The sequence below is a fragment of the Tubulanus polymorphus genome, chromosome 7 (genome assembly GCF_964204645.1).
Source record: "Tubulanus polymorphus chromosome 7, tnTubPoly1.2, whole genome shotgun sequence".
Taxonomy (NCBI): Eukaryota; Metazoa; Nemertea; class Palaeonemertea; order Tubulaniformes; family Tubulanidae; genus Tubulanus; species Tubulanus polymorphus.
Window position 1 is genome coordinate 1,111,162 of NC_134031.1, and position 25,018 is coordinate 1,136,179.

A 25,018-nucleotide genomic window follows, 5' to 3' on the forward strand; every position below is an offset into this window, starting at 1 on the left:
TCGAAAGTTTCAATTGCTTTTAACCGAGTAGAACTGGATTCTGAACTCTGGGAACTGGAACCTGGACTGTAGCACTGGGTCTGGGTCTGGGTCTAGAACCATGGAACTGGGCTGTGGAACAGTTAAGTACCTATGACTGTTGAATCAGTACAGCTATGACCCTTTAACTGATCATCTAATCAGATACCCTGCTCAATGTATTCTTGGCTATTGCTGTCGATAACTTGGCGAACGCCCAAGAATTGACGGCTGCTGAAGAGGAGGCTGAAGAGGAAGAAGAGAAGGTAAAATCATTTTCTTTTCTGTTGTGTCGTGGAACTGCTGTAAAATGCTTTGCTACTGGTTCTGTTTCAGTGTACTATCAGTTAAACCGATGGTGAATCATCATCCGTTCTGTGTTTCGTTTTAACTTTGTTTCGGGCTTGTGTTTAAAATGAGCCGTTTGTTCCGATTGTTTTAATTACGTTTAAAATCATGAAATTCGTCGTCGATGGGGAGGATCAGATTCGGGTTAGAGCTGGTCGATACGGGGCGACCACTAACATCCTGGAAAACCTGGACAAAATCTGAGGTAATCGGCGAAATCTCGGGGAATTCGGTAAAAAATCTTGTCAAATCTAAAAAATTTGAGCTGTTTTTACTGATGTTGAATGATGAGATCCAATTTGTGACATCTTGATAAATCATCACTTTTCTCTGCAAAAATCTTTTGGCTTTACCTTTAAATCAAATTGGGAGGAATATTTCCTTCTCAGGAAATCCAGGTATAAAAGTGGTCTCCCCGTAATAGGAATAAACCGACGTGAAGTGAATTTTAAGCATACTTTATATTTCTCTTCCTTATCTAGCGACGTTTGGCTGAAGAAGACCGGGTGATTAGATTAGACCCTGTTTTTATTTCAATGACCTGTGTCTGTATATATAACACCTCATTTATTATTATCAACATCAAAAATCTGGAATCTTAATAACTGAAAATAACCAAGTTGATCGTCAGAATATCAGCGACTGATGACGCTGTCTTTCATACCAACAAATTTCCGGACAATATTCTCGAATAGATAATACAGACCTGACTACCGTTGATACGTATTTGAGAGTAGAACCTACTAACTGAGTAGGATAAGTGCATTTGACCTCATTGGGTGTCAAATTGTTGTGAAAACTACAACGAAGGTAAATACAAAGGTAGTCCGGTCTGAATGGATATATCTATGAGGATCTGAAACAATCGTGGCTCCGTTTTAACAGTTAGAAATCTCAGCCAATCAAACGTCCCCAGACGTGTATATCACGCACTTTAAGTTAGAGTGAATAGAGATTTGTGTAGACTTTATATGAACAGAAAATTGTGAAAATTGTTCTAGTGAAACTTGACTCATAAAATACTGCGATATTTTCTGTTCATCTTGAGTCGTTTTGATTAGAAACGTGTACCATTTTAATTAATGGCATGATTGATTTAGGTATCAATTAGTATTCGTTTTTGAGTCTGTTTTGGCGCCACCTGTGAGCGTCGTTTGTACAACGTTCACAGGTGGCGCTTCGTACCCTGTGATTGATATATCGTATTTTTAGGTATTAACTAGTATTCATTATGTATTTGAACCTGTGGATTCATTTTCGTAGAGTTGACATTTTTTGAATTCACTATGATGCCTTCCGCACTCTTAGTACGGATTCAATGCTGATGATGTTATACGAGATCCTGCCACAGTTAAACACCCTGCAATGTACAAACACAGAAGATTGAACAGTTTTCTGAATAATTCATCAATTTGAATACAAATGAGAAGTTTAATTCAGTCTCCACGTTATCGTTTGAGTAAAACTGTACTAACACAAACAGTGTTCTCTACTGTGGCACAGTTCAGCTTTGAATCCAAGCGAGGGTACATTTTATAAGTTTGTATATTGTCCCTGATTAAGTGAACGTCCCCCCATCCCTCCCTGTGACCCCCTTCCCCCCACTGCTGCTGCTGCTGCTGCTCATATTCCTGTTGTAGAAGTTTAACTTACTAAACCCGAACATATTGATAACTGAATTATTGAGTATTTTTACTATGATAGCTCTTATAGTACTTACAACTTGGACTGGAGTTAACATGTTCAATAGTTACTTCGAGTTATCATCCTCCCCCAACCCCCGCCCCGCACCACACCCCCACCCCTATGTGATCATAGCATGATTGTTGCATGAGAAGTGTATTCATTTTTCAGCACCCCTATTAGTAGAAGAATACATTAATCAGTTAAATAGAATTCATCATCATTTCTATTATATTCAACAACATCATTTTCAATTCGTGATTTCTGAAATTCCGGAGACTCCTCTCATTTTCATTCACTTTCCGAATTATTTCCTTCATCAAGTGTTAAAATTATCGGCAAAATTATTATGTTTCTAGCGACGACAAGAAGCGAAAGAAAAAGAGGCTGACCAATTCTCCGCTGAATCGTCCCAGGTTGTTAGTAACTTGTGGTGATAGGTCATAACGAAATTGAACTGACATCTGTCCTTTCTTGTCTGTCCTCTTTAGCTTCGTAAGGGCTGGTAGAAAAATTGTCTTTACCCCGATATAGATATCTTCTTGTAGTAAATGCGTAGAATTCCGAGCTTACACTAATGTGTGCAGGGGCCGATTTAGGGGATGGTCTCAGGGTCCGAACCCTGCCTACTTATTGAGGTTGCCCTTTTAAGACGTATTTTTTCAAAAATAGCTCAACACCAATGGTGTTTTTTTCTGGACCAATTTTCTTAGATTTGCCCTTTCCATGGCATACAAGGGTACATAAGGATCTGGCAGATTTATTTAAGTTATCGCGCTTCAATTTTACATTTCAATTGAATTCTTTAGTAAAGCAATTTCCCAGTGAATTCTTTACCATAAACTTGAATGTGAAAATGCGTCATATCCTAGACCTCACTTATCCGTTGCCTCATTTGAGCTTATAATTTGCTATAAGAAGATATATTATCCATGTTGGGTAAGCATGATTAATGCCTTGCCTTCATTCCTCTATGCGTGAAAGATGTGAAGGTTGTAATAAAGACTTTTGAAATTTCCGCTACATTCAAACAACGACTGTAGCTTTTTTCACATTTATTTAATTTTGCACCGTTTTATTTACATATTATACATATATATATATATATATATATCTATATTTATTGTTTTATTTTTAATGTAAACGTACTTCGAAATACGAATGTATTTCTTCAATTAGTTTTGTTGTTAATTTATACTTCTAAGCATAAATTAATGTCTATGGATCAAGAAATGTGTAAAACCTTCAGTATTAAGAATGACTTCAGTAATTTATATATCTTAACCGTCAGAGAATACTGAATATGTTAGGTATCGATGGCTTTGCATTATGGCAGCTTTTCGTGTGTTTTTCAGCTTTTTTATACCGTTTTTATTCGTCACCGTTTCAATTTTTTGTCACTCGCAATTTTTATCTGAAAAAATCCGCACATATACCTAATCATTTGTCGCTACAAATCTCGGGATTCAATCAAAACATGATCCAGATTATTAAACTTATTCAGGGCTGTATCGAATATAACAATATGCAAAAAGGGCACTTTTCCAAATTTGGGGGGGTGGCAAATACCCCCTGCCCTGCACTAGGTACGATCCTGCTATTGCTGTATTTTGGAAACATTGTTCCTTATGTGCAAGTAATAAATGGATTATGTTTTGTTTTGCTGGGAATTTTCTTATAGAAATCTGAAAGCATTTTTTGAGCTCACGTTATCGTAATTTTCCGTAAATTTTCAGAGAAAAGAAGAAATGCAAGCGGAAGTGGAGAATCAATTCGGAATCCCGGCGTCCGGTGGGATCGATCCTCCGCAGGTCAACATCTGTCCGCCGTCGCCGCAGAACAACGAAGATCCCAAAACCGGAAACTTTGCATAGTAAGTAGAACGTCGATGCTGCTTCTGTCGGAGCCACCTTTAACCATTGATTAAACACTCAGTCCGTGTTGAAAGATGATTTAAAATCCTACACTTAGAAAGAAAAAAGTCCGAAATGTTTCCTCAAGCTATTAATGTTAAACATAAACAAAGCTATAACATTTTAACTAAGACTTGTTTGTATCCTATAAGTCATCCTCAGGAATGCAGTATTATTGAGCTAAAGTTTATTTGAAGTTTTGACTTAAACTCATAGTCATCTTCAGGAATATAGTATTACTTGTAGTTTATTCGGCGTTTTGACTATATCCTTATATAGTCATCTTCAAGAGCGCGCCTGAAGATGACTCGGGATATAGTCGAAACTTCGAATAAACTACTAGCTCAAGGAAACTTTCGGGACTCCTTTTATTCTCCATGTGGGATTTTATATATTCATAAACCACCATCTCTCTGCAAAATTCTCTTCATCACCCCATATATTTTTGTCATATATCCACACCACACATGAACATTATCCAATTCTAAGATGACGTTTTCATTTCCAGTATTTCTTTCAGCGACCAAGCGAAGCAGAATAACCTGAAAGACAACCGCAGTAAAGTGATGGCGATAGACATGGATAAAAAAGTGAACGGCGAAGGAAACGATAACGTACATCACTCAAGCACTGGTCAGTTTATAATTACTCTTATTTCTCTAAGATTAGAACACGATTTTGTGCGACCTACAAATTTGAAGAAGCAAATAATTCAAGGCCCTTTTTGATTGTGCTTGTCCGGTAGATGAATTATCTGATTTCTCTTTCGAATGTCGCGTTCGTAAGTTTCTGCCAATTCTTTCGTCTCCCCTCTGCGATGGCGGAAATCGTTTATGGACAAGAATATTCCATCTTCCAGCGGGGAAGGGCCTTGCTAACATAAAGTTTACCGATTCCAGTGAAATCATTGACAATACTTTTTGACCTAAAACTGACCTACCCAAACTAGAACAATTTCCCATTAAAAAAAATATGCATCATTTATCTTTTGATTTTGATCTAAACTATTTCCAATGTTGTGATGTGTTTTCTACTGATCTCGCGACAGGTGCTCAAAATCCCAACGAAGGTAACATTTCCAATGATTATCCGATGCATTATCATTCGTATATCATACATTCCCAAAATCATTGTCGAATTCAGAAATTACGAAAAAAGAAGCCGAATTTCTTCACGGTTGAGACAAATAACCCGATTCTAAACGGTGGCTTCGTCAATTCAATCTCAAATTCGTTAAATTGCTCGTAATTTTTTTTTTTCTCGAACAATTCGATAATCGTTATTTTTTTGAAAGTAATGAATTCGACAAAAAATGCGGGTCAATCTTTTTCTCAGTTTTCTTCGCATTTTAACCTCTGGTAGAAACACATAGATTTATACAGTTAAACAACTAGATTTCAGTTCGATCGATATTCATTATATCATCAAAGAATTAACTGATTTTGCGGTGTCACACAATAAATTCTATTTCAATCATCACTTTTATTGATAATTTCCTACAATATGATATAATTAATCATTTTAATTGAATGTGCGTGTCGTGAATTATTATTATTATTATTATTATTATTATTATTATTATTATTATGATTAACATTGCGTATTGTTATTATCATTCTTACTACACAAAAAGCACTTTTTATCAAATGCAGTAGATTTGGTAGATTTTTTTTAGATCTACTTATCTATTGTTTCGGAAGGTATTTTACCAGAGTGTTGAGTAGCGCTTGGAAGAGGATTTGCCCTGATCGTAATCCCGTCTCGCCGAGTAATAGAACTAGTTTTATAGACAGGGGATGAACGTAGGCTTTTGCGGAAGATTTTTTAATCAAGTTGCTTATTTCGGTAAATGGAAATAACTGCCTGAATTTAATAATGTCAGTTCTTGCGCGAGTAATAAACGCTGCTTGTCTATTAAACCAGGCTCTATATTGGTTTTTGTCTCGTAATACTGTATATAAAACCCGTATTCAATTAACCTACATATAACGAATACATTGTGGCCTTGTTCTGTCCTAATACCTGGATGTGGTTGGTTGGTTGGTTGGTTTGAAGAGCTTCCATGTAATCCCGCTATCAGAGTCTTGGAAGATGAGATCATGCTCGACGGCTTTACTGAATGTATTTAATTGGATGCTCTATATCATTCCATCGCGGCTGATGAGGTTTTTTTACCCCCCAAAAAAAATGTGCTGACATGAATTTTCACGATCTATGGCCTTGTATTGTCTACCATAACATGTTGTTGTGCATCAATTGGCCCTGATTATTCCCCCAAGGTCCAGTGCTCAAAAGTTGATTAAGGTTAGGTTGGTTACAGTTTTTACAGTCACTATGTCAGTTATCCGCTGCTTAACTTTAACCGACCTTAGAGCAACTGACCCCAGATCGTTAATGCCTATCACCAGTCGAAGTCTCGTGCTGTGAAACCCTTGTATTGAATGTTCACCTCCTAACCTCAACCATCTGAATGAACTGGATTCAACTGTGTCTTACAGTGTACTGATATTATTTTTAGCACATTTTAATCTTAAATCTTACTTAATAATAACACGTTTGCTGTGGATTTCTTGCTAAATCATTTATAACATCTCTCTTCAACTCTTAAATTGACCTTGGTTTCAGGTCCATTTTTGCATTTAAGTCTTAACTCTGGAACCCATGCACTATGGGCTCGGTATTGTAGTCTTTGTTTCCTCAGTAATCAATGCAAAGTTAATCGACTAAGATGATTCTCCATTACAGATAGCAACTTAAACTCAAACAGTACAGATTACAATTTACAACGTAACAACACTGGCCAAGAGAGTTTTAATGGTCCGAAACCTATGCTGCCTTACAGCTCAATGTTCATCTTCAGTCCTACAAACCCGTGAGTATTAGAAATGCGCACGCACACAAATCTGTTGATACATTTGTTTCTGATATATGTATATGTTTTATTCAATTGAAGAAATAAAAACCCACTATAACGAAGTAAAGCTAAAAGACAATCGATGTTTCTACTCATGCTTCAAGTCGTTTTGAAACTTTTTTGAACTGACTCTAAGCATTTGATTTGAAATGTCAAAATCCTCTATTTGTTTTTGATTCACGATTGTAGGTCTTCTATTTCTCAATTTCTACGTGGATAAACTGATGATTTATGTTTCATTCTTTCAGAGTTCGTCGTTTTTGTCATTTTGTCGTGAATCTACGTTACTTTGACTTGTTCATCATGATCGTCATTTGTGCAAGCAGCGTTGCCCTGGCAGCTGAGGATCCGGTGTTTGAGGCATCACCTCGTAATCAAATATTGATATATTTTGATTACGTGTTCACAGGTGTTTTCACTGTGGAGATGATCTTGAAGGTATTCATGCTGTTACTGATGAAAGTTTGACTAGAATATCAACACATTTGGGTTAAATCTGAACCTTGCTATAACAAACTCTGATATAAGAATCATCAGTCTTTACAATGCTAGATTTTCATCTCAAATAAGACAATCTTAGTAATTTCATACTGGATATGACTAACTATCACTCAAACTATCGGATTTCAACAAACAGATTTCCTGGTGCCCTGAAGTCCGTTGTAAGGAGGTTTCTCTGTATTGATTTTAGGCCTTAGCTATTAAAAATTTAAAGATCATTTTTTGATTGAGGTCACCACAGTGCAACAGGGCCCAGGGTCTGATCTGGAACCTGGGAACAGTGATATACATCAACGGGACAGCGTCAACTGTCAGACAGACATCTGAGGAGTTTTAACATAAACCGGAAATTAAAAGATCTATTTAATGGTTTCTGAATCAAACGACTGTTAAACAGTTACTGAATGATAAAGCTATGAGAATATTGAATCGCTATTTTTGACGTTTTTTCCCCTATTCTCATCGTTCAGGTGATCGATCTTGGAATCGTTTTCCATCCCGGATCTTACTGCCGAGATGGATGGAACATCCTGGATGCTCTTGTCGTGATTTGTGCGTTGGTCGCATTTGCTTTCAGGTATGTTTTAAAATAATGGGAAAATAGTGGTCTATGTCTTGGGAAAAAATCCTGGTTTCACAAGATTGGCTTCTTTTAGATGTCGGATAAGTTTAACTATCACTTGCGAAATTTTCTGAGATCCTTAAGCTCTAATTCGAATATACAGTTTATGTTTACACATGTGATTAAGTTTGTAAATGCTGGTGTTATTTTAGTGCTATGGAAGCAGCTAACAGGTAGTTTCTTTATGAAACTGTGCATTCAATAATCAAGATGCATTTATAATGTATTATACTGACAACTTCTATATCCGCGCATGTTGAATTGATGACTATTGCTGCATATATAACTGATTTCAAATAGAATGAACTAAACATGCTTATAAGGGTTTAGTCTGAATGCCAGATAAGCTGATCTTACCGGTCACCCCTAGAACAGTATAAATACCAGCTGATCTTACCGGTTACCCCTAGAACAGTATAAATACCAGCTGATCTTACTGGTTACCCCTAGAACAGTGTGAATACCAGCTGACCTTACTGGTTACCCCTAGAACAGTATAAATACCAGCTGATCTTACTGGTTACCCCTAGAACAGTATAAATACCTGCTGACCTTACTGGTTACCCCTAGAACAGTATAAATACTAGCTGATCTTACGGGTTACCCCTAGAACAGTGTGAATACCAGCTGATCTTACTGGTTACCCCTAGAACAGTATAAATACCAGCTGATCTTACTGGTTACCCCTAGAACAGTATAAATACCAGCTGATCTTACCGGTTACCCCTAGAACAGTATAAATACCAGCTGATCTTACCGGTTACCCCTAGAACAGTATAAATACCAGCTGATTTTACCGGTTACCCCTAGAACAGTATAAATACCAGCTGATCTTACAATCTTTAAAACAGTATTTCGAACACGCGTAACGTTGTATCGATTTTCTTGAATTCTATTTCGTGCTCTGTTAAACCTAGAAGAAGCAGGTAATGAATATCATTTTCTTTAGATATTAATAGTTTTTCCTGTGTCGTTTGTTATTTTACCGTCCGTAAAAGGCAGAAGATTCTCCCCAACACTCTGAATAAACTGCTGTGTATTTCTGGGACTGTAAAATAGCAAATTATTTCTTTATTCCTTTAGTCTAAGGATAATATTTTTGATTTTCAATATTGTAATATCCAAGGTTCAAAGCAGCGTAAGATGTGTTTTTTTAGTTTTATCAATTTTTTCCAGCTGTTTTATTCGTGGATTCTTTATGGTTTTTTATTTCGGTGTAAAAGAGAATATTTCACCTTCCATTCAGCATTGACTCGAGGTTTTACTGGAACCGTTATTCACAGCAGGCCGTTCCTGGGGGAAAATTGAGAATGTGAAAATTGAAAAGGGCACCAAACAAGTTGAAAGATCTGTTTTTGAGAAAAAGTTGGTTCAGATATGTCATTTCAGTGTGGATAACAATTTGTGAAAAACTCTGTCCATGCTGTAACAATAATATAGAAGATCCTGCACTCAGAGAAGAAAAATGAGTCTGAAAATGTTGCCTTTAGTTCACGATTTATTTTCAATGTTTTGACTTTATCCTAATAGTCATCTTCAGGAATACAGATAGGAGAAGGTAGCTTAGTATTTCTAAAGATGAATATAAGGATAATTGTCAAAACATCAAAAATAAATCATTAGCTAAAGGAAACCTGTTCAGACTTTCTTTTTCTTGTCCAGGTGCAAGATTTTATATATTCAGTAGGATTTTTGATTATAAAAAAAAATTCAAATTCTATCATTTTGAAAATAAGTAACGGGGCATGTAAACCTATCACGTTGATTGACAGGTGGTTCAGCCCCGCCTCTTATTGGATTGGACGAATCAAGGTGGATTATTTTCTTTTTTCGGTGGTAACCATCATATAACCTGAAACTTTCCTTCGCTTGATTTTTTAAATCTACGTTTTAAGCTTTTTCAACAACGATATTTGTGCATCTTGTTATTATTTCCTTTTCCATATAGCTATAAATCAGATGGGTAAGTTTGTCCAATGTCATCGTGCCATTGTGTTCGACCAGTTCACAGCAGTCTTTAGCTTATCCCAGACTAATCCTGAATGAACTAAAGATGTGATGATAATTCAGTAATTTGATCATCATTTAGAACAAGAGATTCATTAGTATAGTGCAGAAGGATAAGGCACTGCTTTGAATAATGCTCAGTTACAACTCCACACTCACTCACACACACACATGAGGTCTCACACTAACATTCGATTCATTGATCCTTCCCTTCTATACACATCATATTACATTCAATTCATCCTGATGATATTGAAGAAGATGAGAGTTTGATTTAGCGCAAAAAGAGGATAGAAAATTGATAGAATTCACTAGATGTATTTGTAAAGAACACTTGAATGAATAATGTTTCACTAAGATGGGCTGTTGTAAATTGAAAAGAAAACTTGTGTTTAGTCGTTTAGAATTGTGCCATTGTCTCTGCGGTGAAATACTATTCATTTTGTTTTTAGATGTTCTTAAATCTTTCAGTAAAAATTCAGTATTTAGATGAATGAACAATGACTTTGAAGATAGCGTTCTCGTAATTAAGCTACACCTACACTACCCACTGTTGGGTAGTTTTAAATCCTTTTAACTTCTAGTACTACAGAGATCCTGACCCAAATCACCCTACAAGCAATACGCCTAAGGGCAGTTAAAAAAAAACAACTTTTCACTACCTTCATTCAAAATGACTGCTAACCTTAACCCTAGCTCGTTGCCAACCCTAGCACTAGCTCACCCATCACCCATAACCCTGTTCCTAACCCTAGGTGGCATTTCTGGGACTTGAACCCGAGACCTCCTACACGCTGGGCCAGCATGCCAACCATTAGACCACCAAGTCATGGTGATTGGAAGAGTTTGGTGGTTTGCCTTGAATGAGATGAGTGACCAGTCAATGGTGATCAGTCAGGTGTGGTTTTGACTGATCGTCAAAGGTTCTATTCACTAACAATACCTCTGATTACAAGAAATGACCCATTGCCAGCAATTTCTATTCTAACAAAGGCAATTATCCACTAGTTAAGCAAACTCATCTTTTAGAAAAACTAAAACATAAAAAGATACAAAATCATATTATAACCTCAAAACAATAATTTTGCTAGATTTCGCAAACAATCCTTCAAGAACGACTATTTTGCCAATTCAATCGACCATATTTTGTACAGATGATAGCATGACACTGTTTGAAAATTAGTTTTGGTGAACAGAAGTTTGGCTACTGGGGGCTTTGGTCCTGAGCAAAATTTAGTTGAATGTAATCCTTACAGTGCAGAAGAATGGTGTTGATAATGCATCCATGTATGATTTTACTTACTGATAAACAATCTTTGTCTCCAAATAAGTAAAGGGTATAGATCAAGCTAGTCTCGGGATCAGTTGCGACGAGTACTCGATGCATGTAGACTTAGCTTAGAATGGTACCGGTATAGGAAGCATGTTTACCGGAATCTGACTGTGAATTCTGAGCAGGAGAAAATGTTTGTCAGTTTCTGCATGTGTTTCAAAACAGAAAAAAGTGGGGAAAATGCTGGTTTTGATGTGAGGAGAATTTTTAATGATTTGTAACTAAATGTGATTCATACATTAAGATCTTGTACTTAACCCAGTTAAACATTTATATCAAACATCGGTCAAATACAATCTATTTTTCAAAACTTATTCCAAAATTAAGAATAACAGTCATTCAACTATTCAACTGGTCAAATATTTCAGGTATTTATGATTGAATCAGTTTTGATGAACTACTGTTTAAGAGACTGATCAATTCCCAACCTAGAACTGGATCCTGTATTAACACAATTTTTTATCTTGCAGTTCTAGTTTGCACGCTGTATTTTCTGTGTTCACGTATTGATAGATTCCGTATTTTCTTTTATTATTTCAGTGGCAGCACTTCAAACAACGGAGCCACCAAGAATTTAAACATGATCAAATCATTGAGGGTACTGAGAGTGCTTCGACCGCTGAAAACTATCAATCGCGTGCCAAAACTCAAGGTCAGAATCTACTTTTCAATTTATATCTTCAATTACGTTATAAACATGTATGTTTTGAGATGATTTTTTTTATTCAAAGAGATTTTTGTCATAGTTTTAACTAATCAGTAAAAGTTTACTCATCACATCATTTCGATGAAGGTAAGAAACCAGTTCCTTGATTCTTGGTTAAGTTTGACTCTAAAGAGTTAAAGGGTTAATGAAGCCCCTCATCAATGTATACTGTACGATACTGAAATCAGTTCAGTTTCAATGTTTTAAACTCTCTTTGAGTTGAACATTAATCGGGAAGTTTGGAACTGGATGTTTCTACAGTAGTATCTATTTACCCCGGAGTGGATTGCCTCGGATTATAATGTACCCCGCTTGACAATGTATTCAAAAATGTCCTTCCTCCGATTCTATCCCCGCTCCAACTGCCCGGAATTTACTTATTAACTCACAGAGAATTTATTTGTCCCGCGAAATCCGAGGCAAACTGTAACTCGCTGTTCGACGAATTCGATCATTTTTCCAACAGAAAAAAAAGAAGTTGAAAGCTCTTTTTTTTTTTACAGCTTCACGTCGATGGCTCGGTATTGACTGATACGTTGAATGTTTGTTTGAATTTCAGGCAGTTTTCGATTGCGTAGTGAATTCCGTAAAACGAGTCACGTCGATACTCGTTGTCTATTCTCTGTTCCAATTAATTTTCGCGGTTGTCGCCGTTCAGCTTTTCAACGGCAAATTTTTCTACTGTACAGATATGTCCAAAACGACCGCAGAGGAATGTCAGTAAGTCATGCTGCGGTGATAACTGATGGAGCATGACTAGAAATAAAACTCTCCTCCGTCCGGACCACATGTAGTCATCCAACGATGTATATATATATATATATTTTATATGTATAATTCGATGTAAAGCTCGGTTCTCGCTATAGATTTGTGTTGATGAATCGCTTACTGTTTTCGCCGCTCTGAAAAATTTAACTTAACGATTTGAATTCTCAAATTTAACTCGTACCTGTAGTAACTGTTCAGCCACAATTTGTATCGCATCTTAAGGAAATATTAGATTTTTAAACTTTAAACTAACGCCTGTTTAGGTCCCGATGAATCTAACTTACAGCAGTATATAATTGGTATGTAACGCTAAAACAAGTCCAATAATTTGAATTTTGCAATTTTGATTTATTGATAAGATCGTTTAGTAACATATTCTGACTTGTTAATTGCATTGAACTCTAAGACTCGATCACTTTCTGAATCATCATTTCCAGTAACTGCCTAAAAATAAATCAACCTGAAAAAATCAGCAGAGAAAAAACATCTTCACTAGACCTGAACAATAGGGTTGTAAGATAAATGCACAATTGCAGTAATTAAAATCATTGCATATAAACCAATAAATTTGTTGTTAGTGAGTTGATGAATCTATATTGAGAATACAGCTGTGATCCTCTAATTCTAGAATCTATAGTGAGAATACAGCTGTGATCCTCTAATTCTAGAATCTCAGTTGATTTATTATTTTTATTCCCGTTAGTTCCTGTAGTAGAATACATGTATTCGATGATTATCATTACGAACCACTGATTGTTTCCTGTTATTAGTTTTAAAATACATCGATGTCATTGATTATTAGGTGGTAAAAAGCTTCTTCGACTGCAATCGGATACAAACATTCATGAAACGCATATTAGAACTAATAAAATGCAGTGGTATTTATAATTCGTTTCAGTATCCGAGCTGTTAAAATAGACTTTTTTTTCTGTTTTTATTATTTTTACCGAGTGTTCAGATTTGCATGTCATCTGCCTACTAATTATAACTAGCAACTGGTACAAACGTAATCATTTACAGATTAAATTGTTACTCATTCCGGGAAAAGGTGCAACTCTGCTACAATCCAATGGGGTCCAGACAATCCTGCCTCAATGTTGACGAACCCATTAAACGATTCTTGATTGACCTATGAAAATGAATTGCACAATTTGCTACAGAATCGGGCATTTGATTTACATGCGTATGTTATGTATCTATGTACATGCATATTTTATGTATTTGTGTACATGCATTTGTTATGTATTTGTGTACATGCATATGTTATGTATATTTGCATATGCATAAGCTCTTCCTCAGAAGAATGTCTTTGTGCCTAATTTTCCACCAAAAAAATATTTTGAGCCTCAGAACGATCTGGTCACTGTCCTCATCTGTTTTAAGATGCAGCTGTAATTGCTGTGAGTGTCGTCTGTGTGTGATTACGATTGTAAAAGTTGATGATGTTTTTGCCTGGTGGAGGTTGATACACTTTGCTTTCAGGTTGTCTCCTGCGACCTACGACGCCTGCCCGCGTGTCCGCGTGCGTCTCATACTGTGCACTGATAACTGTCTTTATGTTAAAACAACAACAAAAAATTACTTTTCATGTCCTGGCCGTATCTGCGGACAACCTTCTCGATCGAGAGATCAAATAGCGCGAGATTAGAGCGATATTTCTCTTATACAATTTTGTTGTTTCTTGTCTAATTTCAGGCTGTATTTCAATGCCTTATCAATTCAGTAAAGAATGTACTGAACATCATGGTAGTTTACATGCTGTTCCAGTTTATTTTTGCTGTTATCGCGGTCCAGTTGTTCGAAGGCAAATTCTTTTATTGTACTGACCAATCAAAAGACACCGAAGAACAGTGTCAGTAAGTGTGGTTACTATGGTGACAGATTTCGCAAGATTTTCGGCTCATGAAAAAAGCTTCGATTAATTTTTTTTTTTTTTTCTTTAATGTTCGACATTGAAAATTTTTACCGATTATCCTCTCGTTTTCGCAATGTGATTCTTCACACAACTAGTTAAAAATGTGGCTTTGAATTTCTTTGTGCAGTCCGTCGCTTGCTCAACCCTTTCAAATTTCTATCGTATCATTATTACTTCGTGATTTTTAAAGAATATTGATTTTTGTCTGAAACGAAAATACGTGAAAATCTACCCACTAAATCCACAGTTCTCTAAACTCTATACAGTTAATTAACTCTCCTATCATCACTGCTTTAAACACAGTCTAATTCTTACAGTTTGTTCACCGACAATTTTTATCAGCTTCTTCAAATGATATCGTACACCCCAGTAATATAGAATCCATGCACACTAAGAATAAACAGAGTCCAGGATGTTTACCTCGGTACTTGTGCTAGTATTTATTTACCCTTTTAACAACATCTTTATAGTCTTCTAGAAGTCTCTTTGTTCTAGATTATAAATGTGTCTTGTATTGCTGATAACTATTAGGATATAGTCGAAATGTTTAGTAAACTACAGCTCAAGGAATCATTCCGCTCCCTTTCTTAATGTGTTGGATTTTATATCATCATTACAAAACGGACTCGCAGATTCTTCAAATTATCTTTAGAAGAACTATGTATGCTCTACATAACACCCTCGACTTCATGTATTTCAAATAATTGAGGATGAATTATCCCCTTATTTTGGCGATAACTGCATCTCTTACACTACGAGGACTTGTTCATTATTTCTGTACCTCTGTTTCTAAGCGATGCAGGTCATCCTCCTCCTTAAGATATTCATAATTCATTCATTCATGTTTGGAACGCACAGCCACATTTCCATCAAAACAACTCGGCCTTCGTACAGTCTGTGAACATTGTACCAGTGACAAAACGATCTCGGCTTAGTTAAGTTTGTATGCATGGATATCTAGTTATATATGTGTACGGTCCGTGTTTTAGCTTTATCCCCCCTCACCCATGTAGAGTCAATGTTTCGCATGCATTCGGCCAAACAAATATTATTCAACACCGCTTCAAAAAACGCTTTTATTGTAACTTAGATCCATCAAACTTAAAATAATGATCGCATAAAATCGCTCTTTCTAATTTTTTCGTTTGTTTGCGACTGTTTTTACGGAGCACGAATTGTTATTTTTAGGGGGCAGTATTTCGTGTATGAAGATAATTCCGATACGCCGAAAGTGGAAGATCGCATGTGGAAAAGTCAAGATTTCAACTACGATCACGTTGGTTTAGCTTTGCTTACGTTATTCACTGTAACGACAGGAGAAGGTTGGCCACAGTAAGTACATGTGTGACACTGGAGTTATCAAGACTGCGTTTGTCACCGAGCAGATTTCCCCTGGATTATCATGTACGTGCCCCTGACTCTGCTTGCCATAGAGACAACTGTCTCTGATTATCACGTGCCCCTGACTCTGCTTGCCATAGAGACAACTGTCTCTGATTATCACGTGCCCCTGACTCTACTTGCCATAGAGACAACTGTCTCTGATTATCACGTACCCCTGACTCTTCTTGCCATAGAGACAACTGTCTCTGATTATCACGTACCCCTGACTCTGCTTGCCATAGAGACAACTGTCTCTGATTATCACGTGCCCCTGACTCTGCTTGCCATAGAGACAACTGTCTCTGATTATCATGTACCCCTGACTCTGCTTGCCGTAGAGACAACTGTCTCTGATTATCACGTGCCCCTGACTCTACTTGCCATAGAGACAACTGTCTCTGATTATTACGTACCCCTGACTCTTCTTGCCATAGAGACAACTGTCTCTGATTATCACGTACCCCTGACTCTGCTTGCCATAGAGACAACTGTCTCTGATTATCACGTGCCCCTGACTCTGCTTGCCATAGAGACAACTGTCTCTGATTATCACGTACCCCTGACTCTGCTTGCCGTAGAGACAACTGTCTCTGATAATCACGTACCCCTGACTCTGCTTGCCATAGAGACAACTGTCTCTGATTATCACGTACCCCTGACTCTGCTTGCCATAGAGACAACTGTCTCTGATAATCACGTGCCCCTGACTCTGCTTGCCATAGAGACAACTGTCTCTGATTATCACGTAACCCTGACTCTGCTTGCCATAGAGACAACTGTCTCTGATTATCATGTACCCCTGACTCTGCTTGCCGTAGAGACAACTGTCTCTGATAATCACGTACCCCTGACTCTGCTTGCCATAGAGACAACTGTCTCTGATTATTACGTACCCCTGACTCTGCTTGCCACAGGGCTGAATTGCCTTGGATTATCACATGCCCTACATGACAAAATGTTAGAAATTGAATGTTAAGAATTCTCCCCCTATCCGTCGTCGCTCTGATTGCTCCAGATTTCACTCGTCTGGAAGAACATTCGTTAGTCCCAAGCGGAGTCTACTATATCTATGGATATGTCATCATGTGTTTGTATGATTATAGGGTTCTACAGCATTCGATGGATGCCACTGAGAAGGATCAAGGACCGTCGCCCGGAGCTGCTATGCAGATGGCTATTTTCTATATCGTGTTTTTCATCGTGTTTCCGTTTTTCTTTGTGAATATATTCGTTGCGTTGATCATCATCACATTCCAAGAACAAGGAGAAAATGAACTGATCGATCAGGACTTGGATAAAAATCAGGTTTGAAAGGAAACTTGCTTCTCGAAATCAAACGGCAGCTTGTCTCGGAATCAGAGTTAGCGCTGACAACTCATCTCAAGCTCACAACCCACGTCTGCCAATTTAACTGATGATCTTATTTTCTTTTAATCATTTTTCAGAAACAATGTATCGATTTTGCGATAAACGCGCGACCACTTTGTCGATATATGCCTAAAAACAAAGATTCGTTGAAATATCGAATCTGGCGTCTGGTTGTATCAGCTCCGTTTGAGTATTTCATCATGACTATGATCGCTCTCAATACACTTATACTTATGATGAAGGTAAGTTTTAACCATTTATTTGGTTCTCGAAGAAAAGATTGGATTTCAAATCTAGGGCCAAAAATTCCCGGACCCAGTTCCACGATTATTGGTAAGTTTGAATACAGTTCATTTCTTATGTAGCTCTGTTGAACTGGGTCCGGTCTTGTAGTTATGGGTAACAGAAACAATTGAACCTGTTTTCGTGAATGTTCGACTGTAATACGCTACAGAGCCCGGTTTTATGAAAAAGTTTGAACTTACAACGATCGAGTTTGAAATGTTGAAAAACTGAAGTTACCAATGGCAATTTGACAAAAATAAAATTTAGTTACAATTTTTCATGAAACTGGATCCTGAACTAGGAACAGTCTATATAGTTCAATAGCTTCAGTACTGATTCTGTATATCACAGGATAGTTTTGTGAAATTAACAAATTGTCTCTTTCAGTGCTTATAAAGTGTATATTTGTGTAAAATGACCATCAGTGCAGACGAAACCTGAGTTATAGTGAGCTAGATTATATTCAGGGTTCTTCAACCACTAATTTAGTTGTTAATTAATATAGCGGTCAAATTTGTATCACATAATTGATGAAATTCATGTCCGATTCGAGTATACAGGGCCTTGTTTCATAGAGGGTATCAAAGTGACCTGTAGGTGTAAATCCTCAATCTGGCCTTGGTTTCAAAGACTGGGTATCAAAGTTTCCCCTTGGGATAAATCTTCAACCCAGGCCAGAGAAACCATGGTAATACTGGAGAAATTTCAAAACGTTCCCAGGGATTATTTTACCTTCATATCTGTGAAACTCGGCTCTGGTTGTTACTATTATGTGGTGCATATTTGTCAAATTCGACAGTTTTAAAATGATTATATAGCGACCATGATCTCATGTTATTGTCATAATTTTGAAGCTAGTTGAACCGAAAGTTTCCGATCAAAAGTTGTAAGTTCAGAAAGATCATTCTACTGAAGAAAGCTCATGGTCGCTACATGTGATTTGACTTAACATTTTTATAATTTGATGAATTAACGATGATTAAATGATTAATTTCAATGAGTTGATTATGAAATCTGATGACGAGGAGCACGGAATTATTTCAACAGCTTACAAAGCAATTTTACACTTTCCTAAAAAGAGCAAGTCCATGAACACGCAGATAGGTAGTACACAGAATGTTAACACAATTTTATCAGAAAAAATTATGAGCTTTTGCTACTATTGCATATAATAGCCTTATTTCTTCATGAACTATACTCATTTATTGATGAAGCTCGTGATTTCTAACCTATAAAGTACTACCAGCCTTCATGTTTATCAATTTGACACCAGGTGAACACAGCTCGCCTACAACTACTCAAAAACAGCAAAACATCGCAATACATTCAGTCAATCTTCTGAATTCTGCTGTTTGCTTGTAAGCTGTTGATCTATTATTCCATCACTGCCTTAAATCAACCCTGTACACGATAGATTCGTCCTCATTAATTGTTGGGTAGTTTAAAGTTTAAAGCCCCCCGGCACCTGGAGCTTCTGGTTTACCCCTCTCACTAAGTGATATGCGTCCTGCCTTCTCTGATGAAACCGTGTGTCTGTATTTCAATAGCAAACGTCTGTATACGACTACCACCAGTTCTTACAATTTCATCGGCGATGAAAAAATCGGCAAATTTTGCTGTTAAATTATGGCCAAAATTAAACGAATCATTCAGAAAACTTTTTAAAGTTGATTGAATGCTATATTGGGTAGTCGTGCGATCAGCGATGCACAATCTTTCTGGGAAACATTGTTCATCGCTCGAGGCTATTGTGAATGTGAGTGCTTTTTTGCCTTTTAATGTCGTAATGCCTTGGAGTTTACGTATATGTATTCAGTATATTATGTATGTATTGTTTGTTAAATCAATGATGTAAATTTGATGATATACATCTCCAAATGATGTATGTTTGATGATATACATCCCAAAATGATGTATTTTTGATGATACACATCCCAAAATGATGTATGTTTGATGATATACATCCCAAAATGATGTATGTTTGATGATATGCATCCCAAAGTGATGTATTTTCAATGACTTACATCACAAAATGATGTATGTTTGATTATATGCATCCCAAAGTGATGTATTTTCAATGACTTACATCACAAAATGATGTATGTTAGATGACTTACATCCCTTACTTTTGAAAAATACATGGACCGTAATCAGAAGCATGTGTAACAGTTATCATTTAATTTGCATTTAATTTCTATATGTGATTAAATCTATGAATCTACTTTGGTTTTAAAAACAAAATCTATCTGGCACTTATTTCTTGTCTCCTGCCATATTACATCAGTGAAATACTGGTTGCATAGCTGTGTGGTTGGGAATAGTTGAATATTTGAAATGAAACTAATTCAAATATGAAGAACTCGAGATTGTAACTACCTGGTCCCTGAAGCATTTTATTTCGATATTATCGACGGAGACAAGAAATTCTTCTTATGCATGAAACTATGTGTTATTTAGTTTTCAAAGTGAAACAAATTTTGACCAATTCAATTACTGCGTTGAGATCTAGAATCAGTTTCTATAAAAATGCTGTGGGTATCACGTGTACTTTAAGCATTTGTAAAATTCACTTGAATTGGTGTATGTATCTATTATGTTGTTTTTGTGTTGAAGTTTGGATTCTGAGTTAAGCGGTTTTAAAGCGAGGATTCGATTAGATAAGACAGTAAGGTCTATATATAACGATTCATAATCCAAACTCGTAGATTTTTAAACCTTTGTCTTGTCCTGTTATTTTAAGTGTCTTTTTATTTGGTGGCGGCCAATATAAACATTGTTGGAAAGTGATTGATATTTCTATTAATGTCTGTTCTTATATCGATATATTTTACATGTATATATTCAATGTGTATATTTCATCACATCTCATTAACGGTATCGTCATCTCAGTACATGTTGACAAAGAACTGCAGTATTCATTGTTTGAAACATATAAAACTAATCCTAGACATTTGTTTAAAGCATATATATATATATATATATCTGCTACAATCAACAGAGCTGAAGAGCTTGCCAGGTTTTTCTGCGCATATGTGCTTCAGGGCATGCACCGGGCCCTTGGGCAGGCACCAGGCTCTTGGGCATACTTCTTGATACTACTAGTATCTGAATTGTCGTCAAATGCAGTCAATAGTTCTCATTTAAAGTCATCATGTACTTGAGGAGTTGTGTACTATCATAATCATTGACTCATCGTCTCAAGATCGTTGACATTTTCTCTCAATTTCCTAACAACATTTCATCATTTAACCGGATAGAAGCAGCTCTTGTAAAATTCAGGAAGTTTTCTTCGAATTTTAATCACTCATTTTTAAGATTAATGTGAGTTTTATGTGAATTTCAAACTTACTGATCAGTGAAAAATCTCCTTTTTGTCTTTCTTTGCAAACCTTCCAAAGATTTCAAGAAAGTCCCCTTATTCTATTTCAGTGCTATGAAAATATGTTGCAATTTTAATGGGTTGAATTCACCTACATATGATACTATACTTGCCTATATTTTAGTTACTCAGGGTAAAAATGTTTCAATTTCTTTCTACCACGATGTTAAGGACCACGGACCAAAGATTGATATCTAAGTAGCTCTAGTGAACAATCAGGGATGGGGGCGACCTTTACTTGTATCCCAATTCCACCCTCTTCTAAATCAAATCTCGAGCCATGAATTTCTGACGATCAGTACGTTTGAAATTGTATATTCATGTATGATTGTGGTGGAGGGATTGTTACGTATTTACTGGTGATGGTTAAATGTTTTTATAAATGAGGTACAGTGCGAGTGGTGAGTGTTAGCGATGAGTGGATGCCCAGTACCGGTAGTGATAGGATATTTTGGCCCCACCTGTCTTCAATGTCCCCACTGTATGCGTTGCTCCCAACCAGTCAGTAGTCTATTTACCATTTCACGTTATGTAATGATTTTTTGAACTATGTTGTCACTCTATACATGTAAATTACTTGTTATTATTGTCTATTTTCAAACCTTTATAGTTCTATGGTTCGAGTATTCAATACAGAGAAGTGCTGAAAAACCTAAACACCGCATTCACCGTACTTTTTACGATTGAGTGTATATTGAAGCTTATGGCCTTTGGAATTAGGGTAAGCCTGCGTCCGTACGCAAACACGACAACACAAAACAGCGTCTAGAGGGTTAGACCTAGTGTGAACAGAACGTGGCAGATACTCGTGTAGACGCGCACAACAACTACAACTACAAAATGTTCTTCGTTTTAGAAAATTTGTCGTTTTCACTATTTGTAGTACACAACAACAACTCCATCCATCGATGTGGTCCAATTCTCAAAGCATTTTCGTGGAAGAGCTTATAGTCACGCCACATGTAGCCGTGGGTACTGCTGTACATGGTGTCACGCCATGGTGCAGTGGGTACTGCCGTACATGGTGTCACACCATATTACAGTTGGTACTCTCATTCTGCTTAATGTGGTATGACTCTAAGATTATAAATCTGTTCTATGCATTGTTCACTATAAGGTCAACCGTTCGGCTCCAACTAACCTTCTATTTTGATTTCTACCTCCCGGGGTGCCTTGAGATTTAGCATGTGGTTTTGGTGGCTCCTCATGCCCTATTGCTTCTCCGTGGTTTAGGGTTTAGTCGGTTGTTGGTCTCTTTCCTCGGGTGCAGGGTTTTCTATATTTAGCACCACTAACTATGTTATTATCAGTGTTTATTCGGTTATTTTTTTACAAATCAAATGAACTGACAGCTTCTGATTCTGTAGTCGGAAGTTTTCAGTTACGATGGCCGCGTGAATGATTAGAAATGATGAACTATTGTACATTTTGCTGATCTCTGAAACTTTCATAATGCCTGGAGTTTGTTTCACCATCGATTCTGTACACAGTTTATATATAGATAACTTCTGGTCTTAAGTCACAACTGTGCAACTGGAGCCTTCAGTCTAAAATCGTGGTTCTGATACAGGCTCCAGGTTCAAAGTTTCCTTACATGATAATGATTTATGCAGTAATTCTAAAACTGCTACCACTACTGCTGCTGCTGCTACCACTGCTGCTGCTGCATCTGCGAGAGTTCATCAATTTCAGTTCATGCGGTCATCGTTTCAATCTCGCACAGATAAACGGTTAAAGCATCTTTATCATTATTTTTCTTTTCTTTCCGTCACATGCTTCAGCACCATCAAGACCCCGCTACTAAGGACCATGCAAAATTTGAACGATACACTTTGGCCTTAGCGTATTTGAATATTGCATTCACGATTATGTTTACGATCGAATGCACCCTGAAGCTCATTGCGTTTGGACTACGGGTATGACCAGACTATCGAAGCAACAATTTACAGATATATAAATATTCATATATTTATATATATTTTTTTATGCCTTCAATTCGACGACAGTTTTGAAATGATCGACGCGGTTTCAAAGTTGGCGAGCGGCCATTTCAAAAATTAGTCTCGTAGAAGGCATGAATTTGATGAAGCATACTAGATCACGTGTGACAATTGAAAGTTGTCTGTTATTGAAATCTTGCGTTTCAACATTCTGTTTGTCTCGTCGTCTCAATATCTCGGCTTTTTGATCTGAAGAACGTGTGACATTTTACTGAATCGCTGCTGGACACAATTTATACACAATTCACTGATGATGAATTATCAGCATACCTTTTGATATTATTGTACTGTGAAAAGTGCTTTTGAAATGGCAGTGATACAGTCAAACTTGCACAAGTCATCATGAGATAAGTCGTCCTGAATAACTGAACTCATCTTAGTTTGAGTCCTAAGCCCCACCCCTTCCAATTCAATTTACTACTAAGTGTAATCAGTACGATGATCGTCCCAACTTCCACGACTTAAGCAGCGAGTTTGACTTAATTACTGGAAAAGTACTGTGTCATATCTTATTGAATGCGTTTTCACATCATTTCATCGATATTAGAATGTTCTTCGCTGTCCACTAATTCCTACGTAATACCCGCCGCGACAATTCTTCAATTTGAATGATGTTCTGAGTTCTTGGTCAAATTGCCGTCGTATACAGAAATTCTTACAATCTACTGCATGCTCAATGAGGAGTGTGATATCATATAATAATCAAAACTATCTCCCGGAAATATCACTGTTAGCAATATCATTACACTCTTCTCTACTTCGTCTTTGTGAATGTTCTCTCTTTCTCTCTTCCAATTCATTCAGTTCCATTTCTCGGCATGTAGTATATGCTCTTCCTGCGAAGATGGCCGCCTCGTTACTTCTCCCTATTACATCATCGTGATTAATATCTGGTTTTGATTGTGATGTCATATACAGAGGCAGCCTTCGTTTCTAGAAGGGTTTATAGTTTGTATTATGTATATATTACTAACTGCTATGAAAACCTTCAGACTTTGAAATAATGGAATGGAATTGTTAATTCTGCTAAGCTTTGGATAATGAAAGGAAATTCGATTGATTACTAGTTTCCTCAGCATGTGTCTCTTACATAGCCAGTAAAAAAACTCATAAGGAATATATCATAACCTGCTTTAGTATATGGCTGTCTGATTTTTGCATGTTTTAATTCTGGATTCTTGCTGTGGTCCATCGAAAAGTTCTAGTGGAAATCATTGTGGGCTCCATGAATATCTAAATCCCGCACGGACACAATTTCCACCGGGAACATAACTCTATCTGCATGCTAAGCCTTCTACTACTAATATCGTATTATTTTCCTGTTAGGAATCCATTTCAAAATGGTTCAGGGTTATATCAGATTGAAATAAACACATTTTGAGCTCAAAAATATGCATTATTCATCAGGCATTCAAATTAGAAAATAAAAACAAATGAAATATTTTTTTCTTTATTATATATTTATGCCTTCTGTTCCATTCTAATGTGTATATTGATATGTTTGCGCAAACTTTGATTCATTTCCAACTGTTTGTTCTATATTTACTGGTGAAGGGTATTTCATATATCATACATATATCTTTCTTATTGTAGTTATTACAAAGGTCTTTAACCATTTTTTCTGACCTTTGCCTTTTTTGACCACAATAATATCCCAACGTTCAAGGTCGATTTGTAATCCATAAACTGACAAACAAACAGAATGTTGTCCACTGATGTCCAACGTAATAGATTTGTCCATACCTTAACAAAAAAAACGTATGGAAAAGCAGCTTTTGGACGCCCATGTAAGCTTGTACATTGCATGTGTGATTAAAGTATACAATTTCATCAATAAACATGAAAAGCAACCCTTCAGTCCACATTTCGGTAAAA

General features: G+C 36.7%; 1 protein-coding gene across 1 annotated transcript in view; it reads left to right on the plus strand.

Moving 5' to 3' along the window:
* Positions 1 to 25,018, plus strand: part of LOC141909380 (voltage-dependent calcium channel type A subunit alpha-1-like) — a 129,623-nt gene that overhangs the window by 62,475 nt on the left and 42,130 nt on the right. Inside the window, exons 19-33 of the mRNA XM_074799827.1 lie at positions 184 to 284; positions 3,786 to 3,922; positions 4,483 to 4,595; positions 5,011 to 5,031; positions 6,708 to 6,834; positions 7,125 to 7,314; positions 7,848 to 7,954; positions 8,152 to 8,172; positions 9,948 to 9,962; positions 11,880 to 11,991; positions 14,509 to 14,669; positions 15,917 to 16,060; positions 17,215 to 17,416; positions 17,557 to 17,721; positions 21,754 to 21,864. Coding sequence (XP_074655928.1) covers positions 184 to 284; positions 3,786 to 3,922; positions 4,483 to 4,595; positions 5,011 to 5,031; positions 6,708 to 6,834; positions 7,125 to 7,314; positions 7,848 to 7,954; positions 8,152 to 8,172; positions 9,948 to 9,962; positions 11,880 to 11,991; positions 14,509 to 14,669; positions 15,917 to 16,060; positions 17,215 to 17,416; positions 17,557 to 17,721; positions 21,754 to 21,864 — 1,727 coding nt within the window. The remainder of the gene's footprint in view (positions 1 to 183; positions 285 to 3,785; positions 3,923 to 4,482; positions 4,596 to 5,010; positions 5,032 to 6,707; positions 6,835 to 7,124; positions 7,315 to 7,847; positions 7,955 to 8,151; positions 8,173 to 9,947; positions 9,963 to 11,879; positions 11,992 to 14,508; positions 14,670 to 15,916; positions 16,061 to 17,214; positions 17,417 to 17,556; positions 17,722 to 21,753; positions 21,865 to 25,018) is intronic.